At 40.2% G+C, this 20,816-nt stretch overlaps 1 protein-coding gene across 3 annotated transcripts; it reads left to right on the forward strand.

Moving 5' to 3' along the window:
* The first annotated feature begins 20 nt into the window (after positions 1-20).
* On the forward strand, positions 21-20,722 carry HPS3 (HPS3 biogenesis of lysosomal organelles complex 2 subunit 1). 3 transcript variants are annotated; one of them, XM_080409459.1, is made up of 17 exons: positions 21-1,072; positions 1,712-2,203; positions 3,496-3,682; positions 6,140-6,225; positions 7,192-7,384; positions 7,640-7,721; positions 9,593-9,747; positions 11,149-11,257; positions 11,467-11,648; positions 11,988-12,165; positions 12,795-13,025; positions 14,768-14,953; positions 16,107-16,295; positions 16,836-16,943; positions 17,291-17,497; positions 18,762-18,852; positions 20,013-20,722. In XM_080409459.1, the coding sequence occupies exons 1-17, from the start codon at positions 850-852 to the stop codon at positions 20,138-20,140; spliced, it is 3,027 nt and encodes a 1,008-aa protein (XP_080265585.1). In that variant the 5' UTR covers positions 21-849; the 3' UTR covers positions 20,141-20,722. The 3 variants fall into 3 exon arrangements, with proteins under 3 accessions (XP_080265585.1, XP_080265586.1, XP_080265587.1); XM_080409460.1 differs by having other exon boundaries at positions 20,025-20,722; XM_080409461.1 differs by having other exon boundaries at positions 16,143-16,295.
* Positions 20,723-20,816: the final 94 nt, after the last annotated feature.

The raw sequence follows: 20,816 nt of genomic DNA on the forward strand, positions 1-20,816 counted from the left end.
AAAAAAATACTAAAAAACACAAAACACTATTGCAGGACTCTGTTCACTTGTTTGATTGCTTTCAAATAAAGTTTTAAAGGTTCTACCTTCTGTTTTTTTCTTTACTATTATGTGTATAGTCACTAAGTAAGGACGATTTGAGTTTGCAGGTTGTGTGGCATCTAGTCATGTGAAAATTACCAGAGAAATCAGGAAGATGTGTGTACTTCCCTGTGATCCCATACTCTTGATTTTTTTTAGTTTCTCACAAGCAGGAAAGGGCTTCCACTTCAGGTTGTTACAGTACTAATAACACTTACTCTTCCAATCCAGTCTACACAATACAAAAGAACCCTAATGGCTCCTAAAGGCCTTTTCCCAGTCAGGCTGGCTTCACAGAAGACTTGGGTTAAAGTCTCCAGAGTTAGTTAAATGAGTAATGCTGTACCTCTAGTAATTCACCCGACTAGTTATGGGAGATGCCATTATACTTTTGGACAGAACTAGCACGTACTACCTGCTTACTTGCTAACAACATAAAATTTGCTACTTAAAAAAAGGAAAAAAAAGGCAGAGGTGACATCGTGGAGGAAAAAGTACAGGTCTCCAACCCGCACCCGCCGCCTGCCTTCGATTCAGAGAACAGGAAAACAAAGGAACAGATCTGTTAACTGATTTAAAAAAGCACTGCAATTCTTTACATTCCTACATCGGCCTAGTGAAAAAAACCACGTCCGGCACCGGCGGCGGGAGCGGCCCGGCCCGGCCCGGCAGGCCCGCAGGCGGAAGGCAGCTCCGGCGCTGCGCGCTCCGCCCCGCCGGCCCGGGCTGCGGAAGTGCAGGCGGGGGCAGCAGGAGCTTTCGGCAGTCATGGTGCAGCTTTACAACCTGCACCCGTTCGGGTCGCAGCGGGTAGTGCCCTGCAGGCAGGAGCCGGCGCGCTTCTGCTGCGGCCGCGACGTGCTGTTCGTGGCCGGCACGGCGGCCAGCTGCAGGGTAGAGGTGTTCGCGCTGCGCGAGCAGGGCCGCTGCGACGCCCTGGGCTCCTTCGCCACGCTGGGTCCGGTGCTGCGCATGGCGCACAGCCAGGCAGGTCAGTGCCGCTCCACCGGGCGGGGGCTGCTCGGCCAGGGAGGCTGCGGCGCGCCCGGCTGTAGCGCGGGGAGAGGCCTGCGGGCTCCGCCGGGCGGGGGCGAGCTGGGCCGGGCCGGCGGCGCCGCGGGGGCAGGGCCCCGTGCCGCTCCCCGCTCTCCCCGGCGGCTGCGGGGCGGGGCTGGGCCGGCGGCGCTCGGGCTGGCGGGGCGCCGCCGTCGTCCTCCGCCCTGGCGGGAGCCCGCTCCGGCCCTGGCCTTTCCGCGGCCCCGGGACGGGCGGGGACGGCGGCCGTGCCCGGCGATCGCGGCTCTCCGTGGGTCCGCGGCTCGCCCTGGCCTTCAGAGGAGAAAACGCGTCCTGCCTGCGGTCGCACCTCAGAAAGCGGATCCACTTAGGATTTAATCTGGCCCTAGAGTTGCAAGTGCTTTTTTCGGTTTTTACTGGTACTACCCACTAAAGCGTGTTCCACCCAGCAAAGAAATGTGCACGTTGGCTTTCATTAGAGACAAACTGGTGAAAACCGATTTTGGAATTTTGGGTTGACGATTTAAGATGTTCTTTGTAATGTACTGCAGTACATCAAGAGCTCACAAACTGCGCCTAAAATGATATATCAGTACTGGTGCTTTCTTTTAAGGAGACTATCTGGTGACAATTGAAGAAAAAAGCAAAGCGACTTACCTAAGAGCATATATGAACTGGAGATGCATGTCTGCAGGGAGTTCTCGTGTTTGCGTTCGAATGGTTGGTCACAAGATGGAAGAGTCATACAGCGAAACCTTAAAAGAACAGATGTCAGTTGTGGAAATGCCACTTTCAGATCCTCCGCTGTGTGTTTCATGTTGCCCTGTAAATGGAGATCTTCTTGTGGGCTGCAAAAATAAACTAGTCATGTTCTGTTTGAAGTATCTGTTCATAAACCAGAATTTGACTGTGTTAGACTTTGAACGCTCCTTAATTTTGCACTTTGATAACGTCATTCCTACTGAAGTTGCATTTTGTGCCAGACATATAGCCGTAACAACAGAGCTGGACGTTCTGATCCTGAAATTGGAACTGGTCCAGCAAAGCACAGACGTCACAGAGTGTGCCCGTAGAGTCAGTACACTAGAAAAGCCTGTGGATGGAGGTAAGTGCAGAAATGAGTATTTTATTTATTTTTTGCTTCCAAGACTCTGCTAACTGATTCCTGTTGTTCTCAAAGTAGACTCAGACAAGGTCGTTGCCCTTCAGAAAATATTTTCAGATCATCTTAGGACTGTCAGCTGAATATTCTAGTGCACAAAAAGTTGTACCACCTGCAGATGGAGGTAACACTTAAATATGCCATCATTCTGCAGACAGTTTTCAGGATTGTGCAATTTTTACAGACCTAGAATTAGCCACCATGGGCTAAATCAAAGCGGTGGTAGTTCAGCGTGCTATGTTCAGAAAAATAATTCTGTCAGTGCCTCTGTCCAAATAACTGTCTCTTCTAAGGGACAGGTGGGAGGCCAAATGGAAGAAACATCTCATGAACCTTGAAATGGACCATGCTTGCTGGCGGCTTATACATTTAAAAATGCATCTGTGGTGATGCATATGTATTTTTCTAACTGTTAGGCCCAGAACATGCATACACAAGGTGTCAGCAAATTCTCCTTTTTCAGTCCTTTATCTTATTCAGGGCATTATTATGCCTTAGAATCCTAGACATCCTGGAGACAGATTTAGTCAGTAGGTTTCGTTCCAGTGTATTGCAAGAAATCAACTCATGTATAATGAATTTCCACCTTTCCAAAAGTATCAGATGAACACCAACAAACCTTAGGAATATCCTTCCTTGGTAATTGAAGAAACATAAAAGGATGGTCTTTTAAAAATGGAAACTGTATCTAGAAAAAATATAAAGGTAAATAAGACTTGTCAGATAGGGAAAATATAAACGGGTATGTTCTTCACTGAGTGAATGTGGATCTTAACTCAGATAATGGCATCCTGCTTCTAGTTGTTTTCATTATTTAAATCTAAGCAGAAAAGTTAAATTACTTTCTCAGTGCTGTTAGGATTTGCTTTCCAGAACTTAAGCGAGTTTAGGGTAACACAACTTTCTGTCATAGCTTTCTTTTCATTAAAACCTCTCTAGCCAAATGGCAACATTTTTTGACGGCCAGCCATTTGCAGCACAGGTTGCCTTGGACTTGCCTTATAATGAACAGCTTGCTTGTTCTTTCAGAAATCATGACTCTTAATTATTTAGACTGTTGAGGCGTAAACAAAAATTGTTCTCATCTTCTAGCATAGCTGTTTTCAGCATCTCATGGTTTGAGGGAACCAATGCTAGCTGGGTAGCTGTAACTGAAGTATTTAATTGATATTGTCATATAATTTTCTTACTGCCAAATGGAATGAACAATTGTTAATAGTATTTTCATTATTAAGGTGTAAAAGATGAAGGCCCTTCAACACGTACTTTACAGCTTGAATTAGATGAGTTCGTTGTATGTCAGAAGCCAGTGGAACTGCTTGGGGAAGAAAGCAAACTATGTGAGATACCCATCACACTGGAATCCACAGACTTACCTACAGAAGACACAAAGTGCTTCCAAGTGCGGTATCTGCTTTTCAGGTATTACAAATATATTTTCCCTGTTACGGGTGAATTTACTACAGCAAACCAAAATGAGCTGTGGCTCTGTCTCGTTGAAAGAAAAATTCTGGGATTTTTACTTCTGGGAATTTTTATAAGGGTTTTTGGTTTGGGTTTTTTTTTGCATTGAGGAAATAATGTGATATAAAAGAAACTTTGTTTTTTAATAGAATAGAATAGTTCAGTTGGAAGGGACCTGCAACAGTCATCTAGTCCAGCTGCTTGACCACTTCAGGGCTGACCCAATGTTAAAGTGCATTATTAAGGGCATTGTCCAAATGCCTCTGAAACACTGACAGGTGTGGGGCATCAACCACCTCTCCAGGAAGCCCGTTCCAGGGTTTGACCACCCGCTCGGTAAAGAAATGCTTCTTCACGTCCAGTCTGAACCTCCCCTGATGGACGCAGCTTGGAACCATTGCCAGATGTGTCCCTGGATCCCAGGGAGAAGAGCTCAGCACGTCCCTCTCCACATCCCCTCCTCAGGAAGCTGTAGAGAGCGATGAGGTCGCTGCTCACCTCCTTCTCTCCAAAGCAGACAAACCCAGAGTCCTCAGCTGCTCTTCATGGGAGATGCCTTCCAGCCCCTTCACCAGCTTTGGAGGCCTCTGGATGCGTTCAGGGACCCTCACATTCTTCTTGAATTGTGGGGCCCAGAATGTCACACAGTACTCGAGGTGAGGCTGCACCAATGCTGCACGCAGTGTGACAATGCCTCTTTTGACCAGCTGGTTTTGCTGTGCTTGATACGCCCCAGGATGCAGTTTGCCCTCTTGGTGCCAGGGCACACTGCTGGCTCCTGTTGAGTCTGCTGTCAACCAGCACCCCCAGGTCCCTTTCTGCAGGGCTGTGTGCTCCAGCCAGTCCTCTCCCAGTTTATACTCATGCCTGGCATTGCTTTGTCCCAGGTGCAGAGTCTGGCAGTTGGACTTGTTCCATTTCATGCCATTGATGATTTCCCAGTGCTTCGGTCTATCTAGATCCCTCTGCAAGGTCTCCTGTCCCTCAAGAGAGTCAACAGCACCTCCCAGTCTGGTATTGTCGGCAAACTTGCTAATGATGCATTCAGCTCCTGCATCCAGATCAATTAAAATACTGAACAGCGCTGGCCCTAGGATTGAGCCCTGGGGAACACTGCTGATGACCAGTTGCCAGCCAGATGTGGCCCCATTCACTACAGCCCTTTGAGCTCTGCCGTGCAGCCAGTTCTTTACCCAGCACACCATGAACCTGCTCATCTTACAGTTGGGCAACTTTTGGCCTTGCAAATCCTAAGTTTTGTTTTATTTGGGGAATGTGGCTAGTTGATACAATTAAAATAATGGAACTTTGGTGATTTTGCAGTTCTAGCGATGTTTAATGTCTGCTTTTATCATAACATCCTTGTACGCTGTGAAAGGCATGCATGGCAGCTTCCCTTGTGATGTATCTTTCATCAGCATACAGAATGACAGAATCACTTAGGTTAGAAGGGACCTCCTGAGACCATCTAGTCCAATACCACACCTGCTCTCTTTTCAAGCAGGGTCAGCTGGAACAGGCTCTCCAGGACCCTGTCTAGTCAGGTTTTGAATATCTCCACAGATACAGACCACTCCACAACCTCTCTGGGCAACCTGTTGCAGTGTCTGACTACCCGCAGTTTTCATACTTTAATGCTGAACTGGCAAAACCAAGTTTTACTTGCTTATTCTGAAGCAGCTTATGTGAAATTGTTATTGTTTAGAGAAGCCTACTTTAAAGGATTACACACCAGACTGATCAGCAGTCATGTCTGTGTGACCTTAACCAAGGTACTGTCTTCTGTTTGTTTATTCTGCAGCTTTCATCAGCTCCAGCTGAAGTGATACTTATTTGAGTACCTGTGAAAAAATATATATTCCCTGTTTCTCCAGCTAGCAAAGGGAGATTGCCAAGTATCTTAAGCACTAAGAAACTATCCTTTTTCTTAGTCATCAAAGCCATTAAACTTTTATCCAAAACTGACGAAGAATTGATATCACAGTCCAGCAGTGAATTCCAGAGCAAAGCAGGATAAAGGGTGACAGATAATAGGAAAGAAAAGTAGGATTGGAGATGGCACCATGTTACTTATAGCTCAGTTGACTGAAAAGGGGGGGGGGGAGGTTAAATTGAGGTTCAAATCAATTGCAACATGTCTTCCAGTGATCCCAGACTTCGACACACATCTTGTAGTCAAGCAAAGAAAGAGGATTATGGTTGTGAGAACTCAAGATAGTTATCTCTAGCTCTGTCACGTGCTTCTTGACATTGCCGTGCTAATTATATTAGTGGTAGGAGCGCACATTGTTGTTGAGTACTAAAACATCAGCTATACCTATTATATGCTGTATATATATGCTGTTTACTTTTCCAAAGTAGCTCATAATTTCTCATTGAAGTCCCATGTGGTTGTTTTGGACTTTTTTTCTCTAGACGTTTTACACCTGACCAGTCGCCTTTTGGGTTTTGTGAAGAGACAAAGTTGCACTCGGTTCAGCTGCTTCCTGTATACCAGACAGGTATATGAATATGCATTATGGCCTGCCTCCCAGGAGACCTGGGAAAGGAAGAAGCTTCTTTGTATATTCTGTTTTGTACACTGTTTCTGTATGATTTGTCTTTAAATTAAGGTCTTTCCTCCCTTTCCAGTGATTTAAACTGAGCTTCTATAAGTTTCTCCAAGTTCTGAATAAACCTTGAACTAAAATATCAATTCACCACACCAAAATAGGAAGACTAAATCAGCTTTTTTCAGTTCTCTGCTGATTAATTTTACATCACAAAACAGTCACTGTTTACATTGCATTAATAAAATTACCCTCAGTGTTATAAATAAGATACTAGGCTACCTCTCATTAGTCAACATGTGAAATCGGAGTAGCAATCGCTAAGATACAGGTTTACCTTTCTGCCAGGCTTTAATTAAAATTGCAAGGGATAAATGCAGATTTTAGGAGTTCACTAAGATACACTAGCTCAAGATAACCTTTATTGTGATGTATTATTATCATAAAATGGTTTGGGTTGGAAGGGACCTGGCCATTCCCAGCCTTTCTTTCCCTTAAGTGAGGACCTGTATTTTGGTGCGCTGCAGCTGCAGCTCTGGCTGAGCAGTCGTCACAGCTCACAAGTAGTTGTCTTAAGATGAGGCTGATAATTCAACCCATGGATGCTTAGTTGTGATGAACCGGCCAAGACTCTCGGGTGCTGTTGCATCTATAGAATTTCTTCACTCAGTGGTGAAGAAATCTGCACTTCTGTTAGAAATGCCTCCAAGTGACATGACATACAAACTTGTGACCTGTGCACTGATGCAACCTGTGCACTGATCTTTATATAGTTCTTTCTCTCTTTACTAGCTACTAAAAAAACATTCTGTGACCCGGGCAGGTTTGTTAGTATCTTTTAGGCATCAGGCTTGCAAAGGAATTGCCAAGTTTTGATTTATAAGGTATATAAAATGCCTTTCTTATTGTTATATCTAGGAAGTTCTGTGACAGACCACGAGGAAACTGAGAACAAGAGAGAACTTCTGAGTCTCTTTTGCTTTTTCTCTTTACCTCATGTTGGATATGTCTACTCTGTTGGGAAGTTAGTAGAACTGATTTCTACTTACCAATATTCAGAGAAGTCAGAGCAGGCAGTTCTCACACCACAGTTCCTGCACGTCATTACCAGGTACTGTGTTTATGATTTTCTTTTTTTTTTCTTTTTTTTTTTTATTTTGTTTTGTTCCTTCTGATATGTACTTCATAGCCTCCTGGAACTCTCTGGGTAGGTTCATGTGGTAGTGCAGCATGCCCTGCTGCTTAGACTTCAAGGCCCGTTTCTATGAAGGGAAAAGATCTGATTCTCTGTTGTCTCGGCTGCTTGATTTTTGGAAGTCTTGTCATTTTTTTTTCTTCATCGTTGTGGTTTCTTCTTTCCCTCTAGTGAGAACCTGCAGTGTTTTACAGTGCGGTGCAGTGCAGCAGCAGCTCGTGATGAGGATCCATATATTGATACAACCATAAAGGTGCACCTCTTGTTACCTTGCAAAAAGAATGGGGGTAGTAGTATGGCATTTAGGTTCCTTATGTTTCCTTCTGAAGTCCTGTTAGTTTCTGTTGGCTGAACCAATAAAATAATATGCAAAATTAATATTTTACTTCAGTCTATGGCATATTGTATTTTAATGGTCTACAAATGTCTCAACAAAACAATCCATTATTGCCTTTCAAGATTCTAGACCATTAGTAAAATGTTTTTAAAACCATCAAAAGCTATAAAATCACTTATATTTTAAATTAAATTCCATGCTTTCCTGTATAAATCTGAATGAAGGGTGCAGACTTTTCCTTTATTGCAGCTGATGATGTTTCTATCCTTCCGGTGTCCTTGAAAAACAAGTTTTTGTAAGAGGAGTGTAGACACTTGAACAAGTCTGCTACCAGATACTTAGTGCATGTTTTTTAAGTCGAGGGCTTTTGATCCTTGGACATCTAGACTTTTCCCCTTCCTTAGATTGCTTATCAGTAAAAATCTATTGAATTGTAAAGATCAGGATATATGTTAATAAAAATACCAGGAAAGATAGACTGAAATGTATTTTAAGTTGGCATTTAAGGATTTCTTTTGAGCCTGTTGACAACAGACGTAAAGAAACCACAGGACAGTATAAGTATTATAAAATTTTCAAGAGCCAAACACGTATTCTCTGCTCTCCAAAGAGGTACTGAGATGCAAACACATGACACAATCTATCCTGTCCCTTTTCCAGTTGCAGCTTTCTGTGTTTTCACGTTAGGTTGCACTCAGTCCATAGTAACTCCTCCAAGCTGCCTCCTGCCTCAGCAGGTTTGAGGTGTGCATGTTAATGGTAGGCTGCAGGCTGCAGTCCCTCGTGGATGTGCATTCTGCAGCTTGCCCTCACAGGCTGCAGACCTGCTCTGGCAAGGGTCCTCCATGGGCTGCAGTCCCTCTGGGGTGCCCATGCTCTGGTGTGCATTGCCCACAGGCTATATTCCTTCAGGGGTGTTCCTGCCCCAGTGTGGAGTTTGAAGTGTGATGATGATTGTTATTATTTGTTGTTGTTATTTTTCCTGCTGTTTTTTTACATTGGTTTCAGAGCTGGCTGGTTCTGGTTCTGACTAGCTCAGGGCAGATTAGAGCCTCCTGGTTGCCACTGCAGCCTCTGCCTCTTCACAAGAAATGTTGAGGTTTCTTCAAAAGTAGGGTAAACATATAATGCATATTTCAGCAAGTTGCCTTGCTTCACTGTGTACTTTAACTTGTTAATATGGTATTTTATCTTCTTAGAGCTGTAAATTTAGATTTTTTTTCTGGGCAAATGAGGCAGCATTTTTCCATTTTTAGTCCAGCGTAGACGACACAGTAAGTATGACCCGAAAGGTGCATATTGAACAAATCAGGGATGTAATACTGTGTATGTAATGTAACAATAGGCAAACAAATATAATACTTCTATCTATAACTGAGTGTTATAAACAACTGAAATCAAGTCTTTTATAACCACGTCAGGCAATCTTTTACAACTTGGCCAAATTTAAACTACTTGGGATTAAATTTTCCATGCTAGGCATCGCCCTCGGGCTCAGTTGTTTTGAGATTTTTTTATTTTGAGATTTTATATTTGAGTAAAATTGTAGATGCTTTGAAAAGTGAAATGATTTTTATTTTTTATTTTAACCCATTGTTAAATGATTTATTTAATAGTTTTATGAGTATTTTTATTCTTGCTTAAGTGAAGCAGTCAAAGTTAGGAAAGCCAGTGAATGTTTTTAATGTTAGGCCATTGGAATAAAGTTACATTTTTTTTCTTCTTTCTTTTTAAAGACTCCAAGTACATGGTAACTGAAATTACAGAACAATTATTTTCATTTATAGGCTTGTCCACCCATTGCACTGGATGTCTGCGCATTAAGAATGCAGCTTTTTATAGGACCAAGAGCTATCTGTCATTTCAAAAACCATATAATTCTTTTGACTAAGGCAGACATGGAAGATATTACTGAAAGAAGAAAGCCTACAAGAAGGATGCTGTAAGCATTTGTGTCTTTTGGGGGAGATGGTATTTATAGCTCTGTGTACAGTGCTGAATTTGTGGGTGTTGTAGTTGAAGAAAGGTTCCTCTGGAAAAACTGGAAATGATTTCTTAGGTAGTGTATGAGAACAGAAATCAAGCATTAATTTTTTTCAATTCTACTGTATTAACTGACATGGAAAAATGAGGGTGGGTCACAAATGCTTGAAAACAATTAAGTTGCTCAGGATTGTAAAAAAATTAGCTTTGATAAGTAATATTAAAATAAAATTTCTAAGAATGTATCTGCTACTGAGAAGAAAAAATATTTCATCTTGAGAAACACAAATACATAGGAGTACCAAAGCTACAGGCTAACAAAATGTGTTTAAGCACAAAATGAAATGTCTTACATTTAGCTAAGGATTCCTTCCAAGAAAAGTTATGAACATCACTATAGTGATCCCTGACAAAAGAAGGATCGGACTTTGGCCCAAGATACTTTTGTAGCATATATGTAGCCAGAGCCATTTGTGACTTTTTATCCATTTCTGAGAGAGCTGCTATTCCCATTCTTTTTTGAAGGCTTTTCATAGAACAGCTATTCAGAAGTGAGATTTATGAAAGGCAGTTCAAGTTCATTGACAGAAGTGGGACAGCTGTTGAAGTTACTTGAACTAGTATGTCTTAAAGCCTAGAACAGGCATTATTCAGGAGAAGATGAGGATAAGCCCATCAAGGAGAACGGTAATTCAAAATACCATAATTTTCTGTGTATAAAGGACAGTTTCTTCTGCCAATTGTGTTGTTTCAAAGATCGTTGGCATGTGAGGAAGATAAGCTTTCTGCCTTCTGCAAAGAACAGAAGTTGAACAAATGCTAGTCTACTTAACAGCATCGTTTGAAAATAAAGGTGTAAATATCCCAGAACACTTTAAACAAAATCAAAACCCCCCAAAAAACAGAACAGAAAGATTCTGTTTTCCTACGGTGTTTTAATGTTAGGGCATTACAGACCTAGCCAATGTGTCAGAGTAAAAGCATTCAAATATTTTTTATGCCATGTCTTGGCAAACACTTTAATAGAACTACAGGGACAAATGTGCATTAAGTCCTTACAGAAAGTAAGTAAACATCTTAGCTAATTTGAATTATCTAATGTCATGTAAGTGTCTGATACTACCTGGTGTTAAGCCTGAGAGAAGATGTAGTAGATAGTTCTAATAATGTTCCTGGTGTATGAACATGACTATTCTGTTTTGTTAGGTGTTACAACTCAAATTTACAGCTTAACTCTCAAGCATTTACTAGCCTGCAAATGTACCTATTTATGCATTTAAATTACCAAGTGAGTAGGGTTTTTTTGGCTGTGTAGTGTTTATTTGGACACTGACAACTCAAGTCTTTTTCTTCTCTCTAGTTCCAGAAAGGATGACTGCATCAAATCCAGAGCAAATTCTGAGTCAGAGCCTGGCTGGAATTTATATATTATAAACACTGTTTCAACCATTCAGCTTTACAGAGAAATGGTATTATCCAACTCTTGCTTTTGTTGTTTGGTGACTAAAAATAAGTACTGTTAATTAATCTTTGATGCATGTCACTGCTGAGTATAATATAATGTATTCTCATGAATAGCCCATAATCCTATTTGACATGGCTGCTGCCCTCATCAGAATTGTTCCTGTATATCCTTAATTTTTGCCAGCGGCCTGAGTATATCCTGTGTCTGTTCTAGGTAGATTATAGCAGAACTTATGAAAATGTGAAAACAGAGAGCTGCATCCATCTTCTAAGTGAAGCTCACTTACTGGTCAGAGCAGCTATAATGGACCCTCATTTCCTTAACTCAGATGAGAAAGAAGAACTTCTAAGAGTATTCAGAGAAAGTTGTGCTGCCTTAGGAGACTGCTACAGCAGGTATGTTTTAGATGTCATAGTGATATAGGGGAGCTTTTGTTTCTAATAATGTGACCTTAAAATGAAAATCCATCATTCTTTGCTTTTATGTTAGTATTGCATATATAACATAAATCTTTCCGTTCTGTGCAAACAGCTTAATCTAGTCACCTCTTCAGTATCTGGTTGTCTATTGTCACTGAACACAGAATACAACATTATGTTGAATATGAGCTATGCATTTGCAGATACGGGTGTGTCTGCAACTTTGATGTATTATTTTAGTTCTCAGAAACAGTGATGGCAAAAGCTTGCCCGTAGTTGTTTTGTTCTTTTTTCTCTCCTCTCTATTGCCTTCAGGTTTGACACAGAGGATTACCACCTTGCTTTGCCATACTACAGAATGTCAGGTTTATCCATGGCTGAAGTGTTAAAGAGACTGGTTTCAGAAGGTGATGAAATACAGACATATGAGAGAGGATTTCTATTTTACTTAACTCACTGTCTTAATGAAGATGTAAATGAAGAATTAAGTAAGGTAGAAACTAGTTTGTGGGGTTTTTTCTTAATTATTTAGTTCTGATTTTGAGAACTGTATATCAAATTTTAATTAAATTCCCTTTGAAAATGCTGAGCTGCTTATTTAGTTTTACAGTTGTTCTTTTTCACATGGCTTTTATTTTCCCATTTTTTGTTGACAAAAATAGCAAGCAGCACCTGTGATGCTTTGGGCTCCTTTCAAGCAACATATTACAGGTTTTGCTATCGTAGTGCGTGTTGGTAATGATCTGGTTCCCACTTGCACACAGACACACTTCTGTTTTAGGAAAGGTTTGCCTCAAATTTCTTTCACCTCCCCATTCTGTAACAAAAAAACCCCAAACTGTTTCTTTGAATGTTGCCAAAGTACAGGTTAGTCAAACCAATTCAGTGCGGTGGTGGATGTTCTCTTAGCACCCCAGAACAGGGATTGAATCACTGCTGGTTAGAGATCCTTTACTTTCACCAGGAGGGAGGAAAGAGGCAGGGAAGGCACTGTGATTTGATAGCTAAGCTGTACTTGTCTATTTTACTTAAAAAATAAAACCCAAACTGTAAAACTTTCATATGCCACAGAAGACTGTATCTGGAAAGGTCTAAACTGTCAAATGGCTTTTATTTCAACAGGAATCGGCAAATCAAGTTCTCCAGATATTCTATCTTGCTGACCCTGCGCAGCTGCCTCATATCCTCTGCAGCCCCTGTATGAGAAATGTATGTCCTTTGAGAGCTGTGAAGTATCTTCAGAAAGTAGAAAAGATTATGCCATCAGTGGTCCTGACACTTACTAAGGCTTTCATGGCTCTCAAAACAGGGGACCTGGCGATGTATGAACATGAGATGGACTCCTATAAGGAGGTAAAGTATGCTGAAAGCATGGGCTATTAACACTTTGCAAAGCCCAAGTCAGTGGGTTTGGCTTGTGGCTGTATTTTACAATAGAAGAATCTTTCAGTCACTCCTCTTCCTATAGCACAGGCTCCACTGACTGAATGGCTACAATAACAGTAGAGTTGCGGGCTGGCATACACTGGGACTGCACTATTTACCCTGCAGGTAGGGTCAAGTCTTACCAAATAAGCAAAAGTTTTGAAGCTGTTAATTCCTGATGAATTAAATGCTATTTACAGGGTTATAAGAAGCTCTGCAGAGCCAGTGCTCTTCAGCAGTATGGCAGGGTTATATAGTAGCATTTTTACACCCCTTCACCTGTAATTAGTATACAATATGCCCGTGAAAACACCATCTGTATGCAAACAGCACTTATAAAATTGCTTTTGAAGCAGAATGTCCGTGGTGCACACAAATGAAAGTTTCTGTATACAATTTCCCATCCTTCTTACTTGGAGTCAAAGCACTTGACCCTTATAAAGATCAGATCAGAATCTACTTCAGTGCTATCAAAATAAGATTTCCACATCAATGGGAAAAAAATGTTAGTGAAGCAGTCTCTGCCATAGATATTCACATGTGGTTTTAGACTGAGACCCATCTGTTAGTTACTTCTTGTTAAGGTTGATCAGGTCTGTAGAACATTCAAAAGTGACAGAGCTTGAAATACAGATGACTCCTGAGAGTGAAATACTGCAGGTCTAGAAACTTTTAAAATTAAACTGACAGCTGTTCCAAAGTTAGATATCATGCTTTGGTAGGGGAAGTTCTGGAGAGATTTCAAAGTTATGATTTTTGAATTGCAAGGTGGGAACTATGCAGAGTTGTTTCAACAATGATATTCAGCCCCACCTGCTTTATAACCATTTGCAGCACAAGCATGTGAAATTGCCATGTTATGAGCAAACACACACATTCTACTGCATGGACGTTACTTAGAGAATAAGGTGGCTGGGGTTTAGGTGTTTGGGCTGTTGATTTTTTTTTTTTCTTTTTAATCTGACCTATTAAAAAAATGTTCTGTTGCACCTCACCCTTTAAAAAGCATTGTGTTGCAAAGTAGAAAAAATACCACTTTAAGAAAGATAGTTTGCATGCATATCAGGGTGAAACCTGAATTTTCCTCTTATGTTTGCCTTATAATTCCTATGTAATGAATTTAATCTTCTTAGGCACCATTTCCCCACTGTCTTTGAAGTGGAAATCATATCTTGTCATGCTTACCTTCAAAAGAACTCAAATATCCAGATCAACTTACTGTCTCACATAGTGCGGCACATTTTGATCACTGTTTCAGGGGTATTTTCAAAATAAAAATCATAGCTGAGCAAGGTAGTCTACTGAAATTTACCAGAGTAGTTATTGACGTTTCAGCCAGTGATTCTTAAAAACACCATGTGTATTGAATGTCTTGGATTTCATAGTGAAATCTATCTTTCTTATGTGCACAGTAACTCCTGATTTCAACAGCATGTTACTTTCAGTGTTCAGGCAAATGGCCTGTTGCTCAGGACTCACAGCACTGGCACGTGGTTTGGAGCTCAGCCTCTGGAGAGCTATTCTATGCATTGTAGAAAGGATTTATTTCCTTCCCCTGACTTCCCTTCATTTCATCTGTTTAAACCTCACTGCCTGAGGAAACACTAAGTTTGCTGAGTTGAATCATATGATTGAATTCTTTACCTCTCTATATCTGACTGTGTTTGTAGACGGTACTGGCTTGTGGTTTCATTGGGCAACCAAAACTCTTGAGACACTATAAGGAGGAAATTGTTGTGCCGACTGAGTTTGCCGTTCACCTGAAGGAGATGCAGCCTGGTTTACTGGTGGCTGCCACTGTGGCTTTACATGAGAACAGTAAAATGGAACTGGAAGAAGCAGATACCTTTTTCAAGGTTGGCCTCTGATAATTTTTTGCTTCTATTTCTCTCATAGTGATGTTGTTATTAGTACACAACGCAGCCTTGGTTGCTCCTTCACTCACATTTCAGCATTTCTTCAGAAAGAGGGAGATGAGGGTCAGATATATTCCAGTCTTCATAGATGACTACAGTCACAAACTTGACCTTTTGGAAAGAAATACTGGTTAAGTCAAACAAAAAAAATCCATTAAGTTCTTTGCTTTGACCCTGTCATTTGAACGGAGAATACTCTGATCTCAGAGATCTTTCAGTGGGCTTCCTAAGGCTACTGAAATTTAGAAGAATTTAGGTATATCACTTCTATAAGCTCCAGCTGAAGAAATCATTAGGCCTGAAACATACTTCAAAGAATCAGACTTAAATAGGAAGGTATATAATGTTCTGATGTTCTGCATAAATTTCTGAAGGAAGAGTGGGTCCAGGCAGTTTATAAGAAAGCTAAATAAAATAGCTTTTCTGTTGACACTGAGGTTTTCTTCATTTAGATTGTGAATAGACAAACCTTTTTTCTTTTCTCTACAATGAATAATACTGGATTAAACCCATGTATTCTTCACTGTAGGTATGTTGCAGTCTTATATCTGTTACTGTGAAAGACCTGTATCAGAAATACCAAGTCACGAAACTCAAATTAGAACAAGTGGTGTTTAAAGCCAGCTGGAAACCAAGTGCTAGTCCTTTTTGCTGACACACCAGACCTTAAATCATCTCCCTTGTGGGTCCTACCATTATACCCAGCTGAGCTACACAGCTTCTCTTACCATCTTTAGAATCTTCTTCCGAGGAAGAATTGGCTATTGGCATATACAAAAATCCTCCAAATTAACTGGGCTGTAAATACTTGCTGACAGGGCGCTGACACTTCTAGTAGTGGAGTAAACCTTGCAGAGTAATTAAAATCTATTGTTTAAAATTGATTACTTTCAAATCACTCCATGAACTTTTACTTTGCCTAGCACTGTATTATGTAGTATCACATCCCTTAGAAATACATCAAGATAAAGCAGGAACTAAAATTCTGCTTCTAGTGAAAGTGAAAAGCTGTCTCCTCTCTTCTCAAACTTCTGCTAATAATAATTACCACTGTCTGTGCTAACTTGCTGTCTTCTAACATTTTTGTTCTTAGATTTTGTGTAGTAACAGTGAACATGCTGTTCCTCAGCTCTTGGTGGATTTCTGGGAAGCTCTCCTTGTAGTGTGCTCTCAGGAAGAAACCCTTCAGGAGCTTTTACTGAGACTTACTTCTCAGTATGTTTGGAGAATATCAAAGCAGCAATTTCCCGAGACTAAGCCATTGAGAACAACAGAGGATCTGGTAAGTATACCACTCCGAGGAAGTTTTAGGACTGCATTGTCCCTCCAAAATCTATCCAAATACTACCCTTAGGATTTTAATTCTGGACAGTTTGTCTCTTAAAAGAAGGGAGACTGAAAGCAAATAAGGTAGTGTGCCATTACCAAATAGGTATTGCTGGCTCTGGGGAGTCCTGCCATTTGGGGACATCCAGAAACATACTTCCAACAGGAAGCTCAGCTCTGGACAGAAATAAGGGCTAAAATGTAACAATGAGAGTTTTTCAGGTGGAGTGTTTGCAGATTTATAAAGCTGACTAGATGAGAAAAATGTGTGAATTATGAATTTTAAAGGATACTGAATGGGAAATCTGAAATACAGAATTAAATATAAGTTTCCAGTTTGATTGTTACTAAATGGTATGAACCAGAAGAAAGAGTAGCTGCTATTCTGAATTATGCTATTTGAGAGTAAAATTTTCTTCACTCTTGATGGATTCCACATGGAACTGTCACTAACAGAAATATTTCTTTCATTGCAATTTGATTCTTTCTTGTATAGATAAACTCCTGTAATCATTTCGGGTTGATTTTCCCATGGGTAACTTCCATAATGTCAGTGGAATCTCCATCTGATAAAAGTTACCATGAGGATATCTCAAAACTACAGGTATGAAACCCTTAAATATTACTGTTTACATCTTAGATTCATTCTGCAAAAGTTTATGTATGTATGAACAACTTTCTCTAGCAGACTCCCCGCCCACCCCCCCACCCCCAGGTTATCAGAGTTGAACTAAAAGGCCCATTGAAATGATGGAAGAAAAAAAATACTGAAGAGATACATCGATGACAGTGATACTTACATTTGCAGTCCACTCTAAACTTGCTTTGTCAGTTTTCAGTAACATTTATTAAATGAAGAAGTATTTCAAAATCATTGTGATAAGCAAGGTTAGCATTTGTTTTGCAAAGTTTGGCTTAAATCCAAACAAAACTTTTTCTTCTCATTTTCAGTCTCTTTTATGTAGTCAGTCAATTAATATAGCTTCAGCTCTACCTGTTTTGGAGCCTCTGACAGAGGCTGGCAATGTTGGCCTTACCATCCACGTTATCTGCAATACCCGTCTAGGCAAGTATGAAGAAGCCATTGACCAGCTTCTCAAAAGGTGTCCTGATGCAGTTGTATTATATGCTCAGCATGAGCTGAAAGACAACAATCGGGTAAGCTACTTTTGCTAATGTTGTTCAGTATTTTGGGATTTTTTTTCTAACTGAAATGCTGTTGTGTACAGACTGACTCTGGATGGATCAAGTAGCCCACCAGCTTTCAGACAAAGTAAATTGCTTAGCTTGCTTTGAACCTCTTGCTTGGTATTTAAATTCTGTAACCCAGTCCCCACTAATTTTAATGGATTTTTCCCCCCAGTTTCTTCTGTGACTTCTTGTATGCATTCTAGTAAATTTAAAGCTTAGTCTTTTCAGATGGCAGAGTGCCTCAGAAAAGGGAGACTAATATGCTCTCTTTTTTTAGCTAGTTTCTCACTAGTCAGTGTTCTAAATTGTTTCACAGTGTTGCATAATGTGAAATTTTAATGATAAGCCAACTGAGAACACGGTCCTTCAGTTAAAATTATACTTAAATTTATGTTCTTCCTGTGTTCTAGTGACATCTTCTGACCTTGTAACATTAGAATGGTACTGCTGCACTAGTGGAGAGATTATGTTCTTTATGGCTGATCTATACAGCTTTAATTTTTGAATGGATTTTATTCCAGTGTTCCAGGAGTACCGGAGTTCACTTTCATTGCCCATCATAGCTACTCAATTAATTGTATGTAGTTTTGCTGGCCAAAGTCAGCAAAGGTGATCCTCTAACAGATGGATGTACTAGAAATCTGTCAAAACCAGATTTGTGCTTTTTATTCAGATCTGAAAATAGATTATATGATTGTTTCCACATTAGTTATAATTGAATGTGAAGTTGCAGTACTGCATCTGAACACAGGTGGAAGAAAAGAGATACCACGTTTTAAAAAGAAGAAATGCCTTCCCATCTCTCCACTGTCATCAACAAAATCACACACAAAACATAAATCACTGCCACAGCTGTTGGAAGTAGACAGAGCAGTGTTCTTGGAGTAATGCTGTTCACCACTTTGCATGGAGCTGCTTAGAGGGGAAAACTTTTTCTGACTGCATCAGTCTTGTCAATCATGTGACTTTTTTCTCTTACGAACTTTCTATCTATAGAGGTGCTAGGGCTCACTGTCTAAAATTTTCTGAGTTGAAAAAATTGCCCTGGAAACTGAAAAATACATGTACCAAAAACTTGCATTTCAAAGCATTATATATATTAATAATTGAGTTCATCATAACCTACCTGTACTTGTACACATCTGAGCTTACTTCAGTATGTGTAGCAGGTCTTTCATACTCTTCATTGCAGTCCTTGTTAATACTTCTACTGTGTTTTTTTGTGAATTAGGCTGTGTGGTGGAACAAGCTGCTTCCTGAACTCTTCAAGAGAACCAGACTTACTGGAAATGACTGCCCTGTTCTTATTTCATCACTGAAAGGTAAATCAATTGATTACAACTGAAGTCCAGAAGACTGTACATCATCTGACATACTGGATACTGTTTGGGCTAGGGACTACTGATGTGATTATTTGGGGAAAAAGGGGAACTTTTTTCTGCAGTTAAAGGTAATACAGCTCAGCAAGCTTTCTAGGCATTAGCACAGGATTCTGCCACGTACACTGTGTTGCCTCATATAAAAATATTGGCATTCATTTTGTATTGAGAACAGTGAAATTGTTGGAATCATACTGTTTCTATACAGGTCAAGAATAGACACTTAAAAAAACCTTAGTAAATAGAACTAATAGATACTAATTGTTTTTTTTTCCTAAGCTAGGTGATTGTATGTTTCTAAGCAATGACAGCTAACAGGCTACTATTGATAACCCTGTGGGTCTTTCACAGTGTGTATTGATGATTACATCATAGACTGAAAAAAATACAGTGTGTTACTACTACAAGCAGAGAAGCCAACCCCGGTAGCTGAGGTAGTCCTATTGTTATATGTTTGCAGGAAGCCAATAATATTGTGTATAGCTGAGGGGCCAGTGTTTGATTTGACAGAATAAGAAGATTGAGTAAAGCATATTTTTTTTTTAATACCAGTGTGATGTCTGAGTAAAGAAAACCAGCATCACAGGGTTGCGTTCTGCAGCACAGGTTGCTGTGCTCTATCATAAAGTTCTAGTTTCTAGTGCTAGTGGTTTTTCTTTTGAAACACTGCTTTCATGCAGTAACTGTGCTGTAATCACTTCAGAACATCATGTTAAACAGCTTGGTCTGAGAAGCTGCTTGCAGAACATTTCATTTTAGAGCTAGTGCTGAGTTAGGGTACTAGTATAGATTTCTAGCGCTTGCTTTGCATCTGATACAAAACGTGAAGTACTAGATCAGACTTCTGTAAGTATTACTACCACATGTAGACCTGATGAGTCAAGATAGAGGAATGGTTTTAATGTAAGACATAATTTCAGTGTACTTTTGGAATTTCCTAGAGCTGTATTTGCTCCCACGTAGGTGCATCTCAAATGTCATTCTAGTTGCGGCATGTAGATAATTTGATGACTTCAGTTAGCAATTACCTTGTTAATGTTTTTTTGTTTCTTTGTTTTAAAACTGAAATACCTAAACAAGAGTTTCTCCCCTGCTCTGAGCAGAAACTTTATCAGTTGTTGCAGTGGAACTGGAACTAAGTGATTTCCTCAGTCTTCTACCAGAGGATGGAACTGCAGCATTTTTCCTGCCACATCTTCTTCACTGCAGCCAGAGGAAGTTGCTGACCTAAAACAGTAAAAGTCTACTATGTATACAATACAAACAATGTGCTGGAATAAAAAAGTAAATTAAACAAACAGTAGAACTGCATATAAGGTCCTGGGGGACTCCCCTCATATAAATCACCTTATTTCTCAGCTGAGACCTTACAGCAACTATTGAATGACACCTACTGTCTGAGGCAATGCGTCTGTTTTGAAGCTAATACTATTACACTCTGACAAAGGTCAGCAAACGAGAATTCCTGTCTGGCAGAGCTGAATGGTGGTTGGACTGGTAAGAACATATATTTCATAGCTAAATAGCTATTTTCATTTAGCAATTCACAAAAAAAGGCCATAAATGAAAGAGAAATGGAAGTGTTCCCAAGGGAAGCGTAAGATACAGGTTATCGCTTGCTTGCTGGTTTTTGTTTTCTTTCTTCTCCTGTTGTACTCAGTAGACAAGCATTTGCAGTAAATACAGTTTTAAAAAAATCTTCTTTCTCTTAGGTTTTTGGTAAGTGTCTCAGGTACTTGTGTGTGTATGTACTGATGCTTGTCTTCATTTTGGACTCAGCTGGAATTCAGTCATAATAAACTGTCACAACGTTTATGACCTTTTATGACTGCAGTTTGAGAATTACCACAAATAAAACAATGACTTCATGATCCCATAACCATCTAAAGGCCTAATTAGCTGACAAT

The sequence above is a fragment of the Falco punctatus genome (assembly GCF_963210335.1).
Source record: "Falco punctatus genome assembly, chromosome: 13".
NCBI classification, from domain to species: domain Eukaryota; kingdom Metazoa; phylum Chordata; class Aves; order Falconiformes; family Falconidae; genus Falco; species Falco punctatus.

Bases quoted from the DNA above. Each gene is read 5' to 3' on its own strand.
- HPS3 (XM_080409459.1), top strand. From the start codon at position 850: ATGGTGCAGCTTTACAACCTGCACCCGTTCGGGTCGCAGCGGGTAGTG. The intron at 6,226-7,191 runs GTATATGAATAT...TGTTATATCTAG, and splicing joins GCTTCCTGTATACCAGACAG to GAAGTTCTGTGACAGACCAC. The intron at 14,954-16,106 runs GTTGGCCTCTGA...TTTTGTTCTTAG, and splicing joins AAGCAGATACCTTTTTCAAG to ATTTTGTGTAGTAACAGTGA.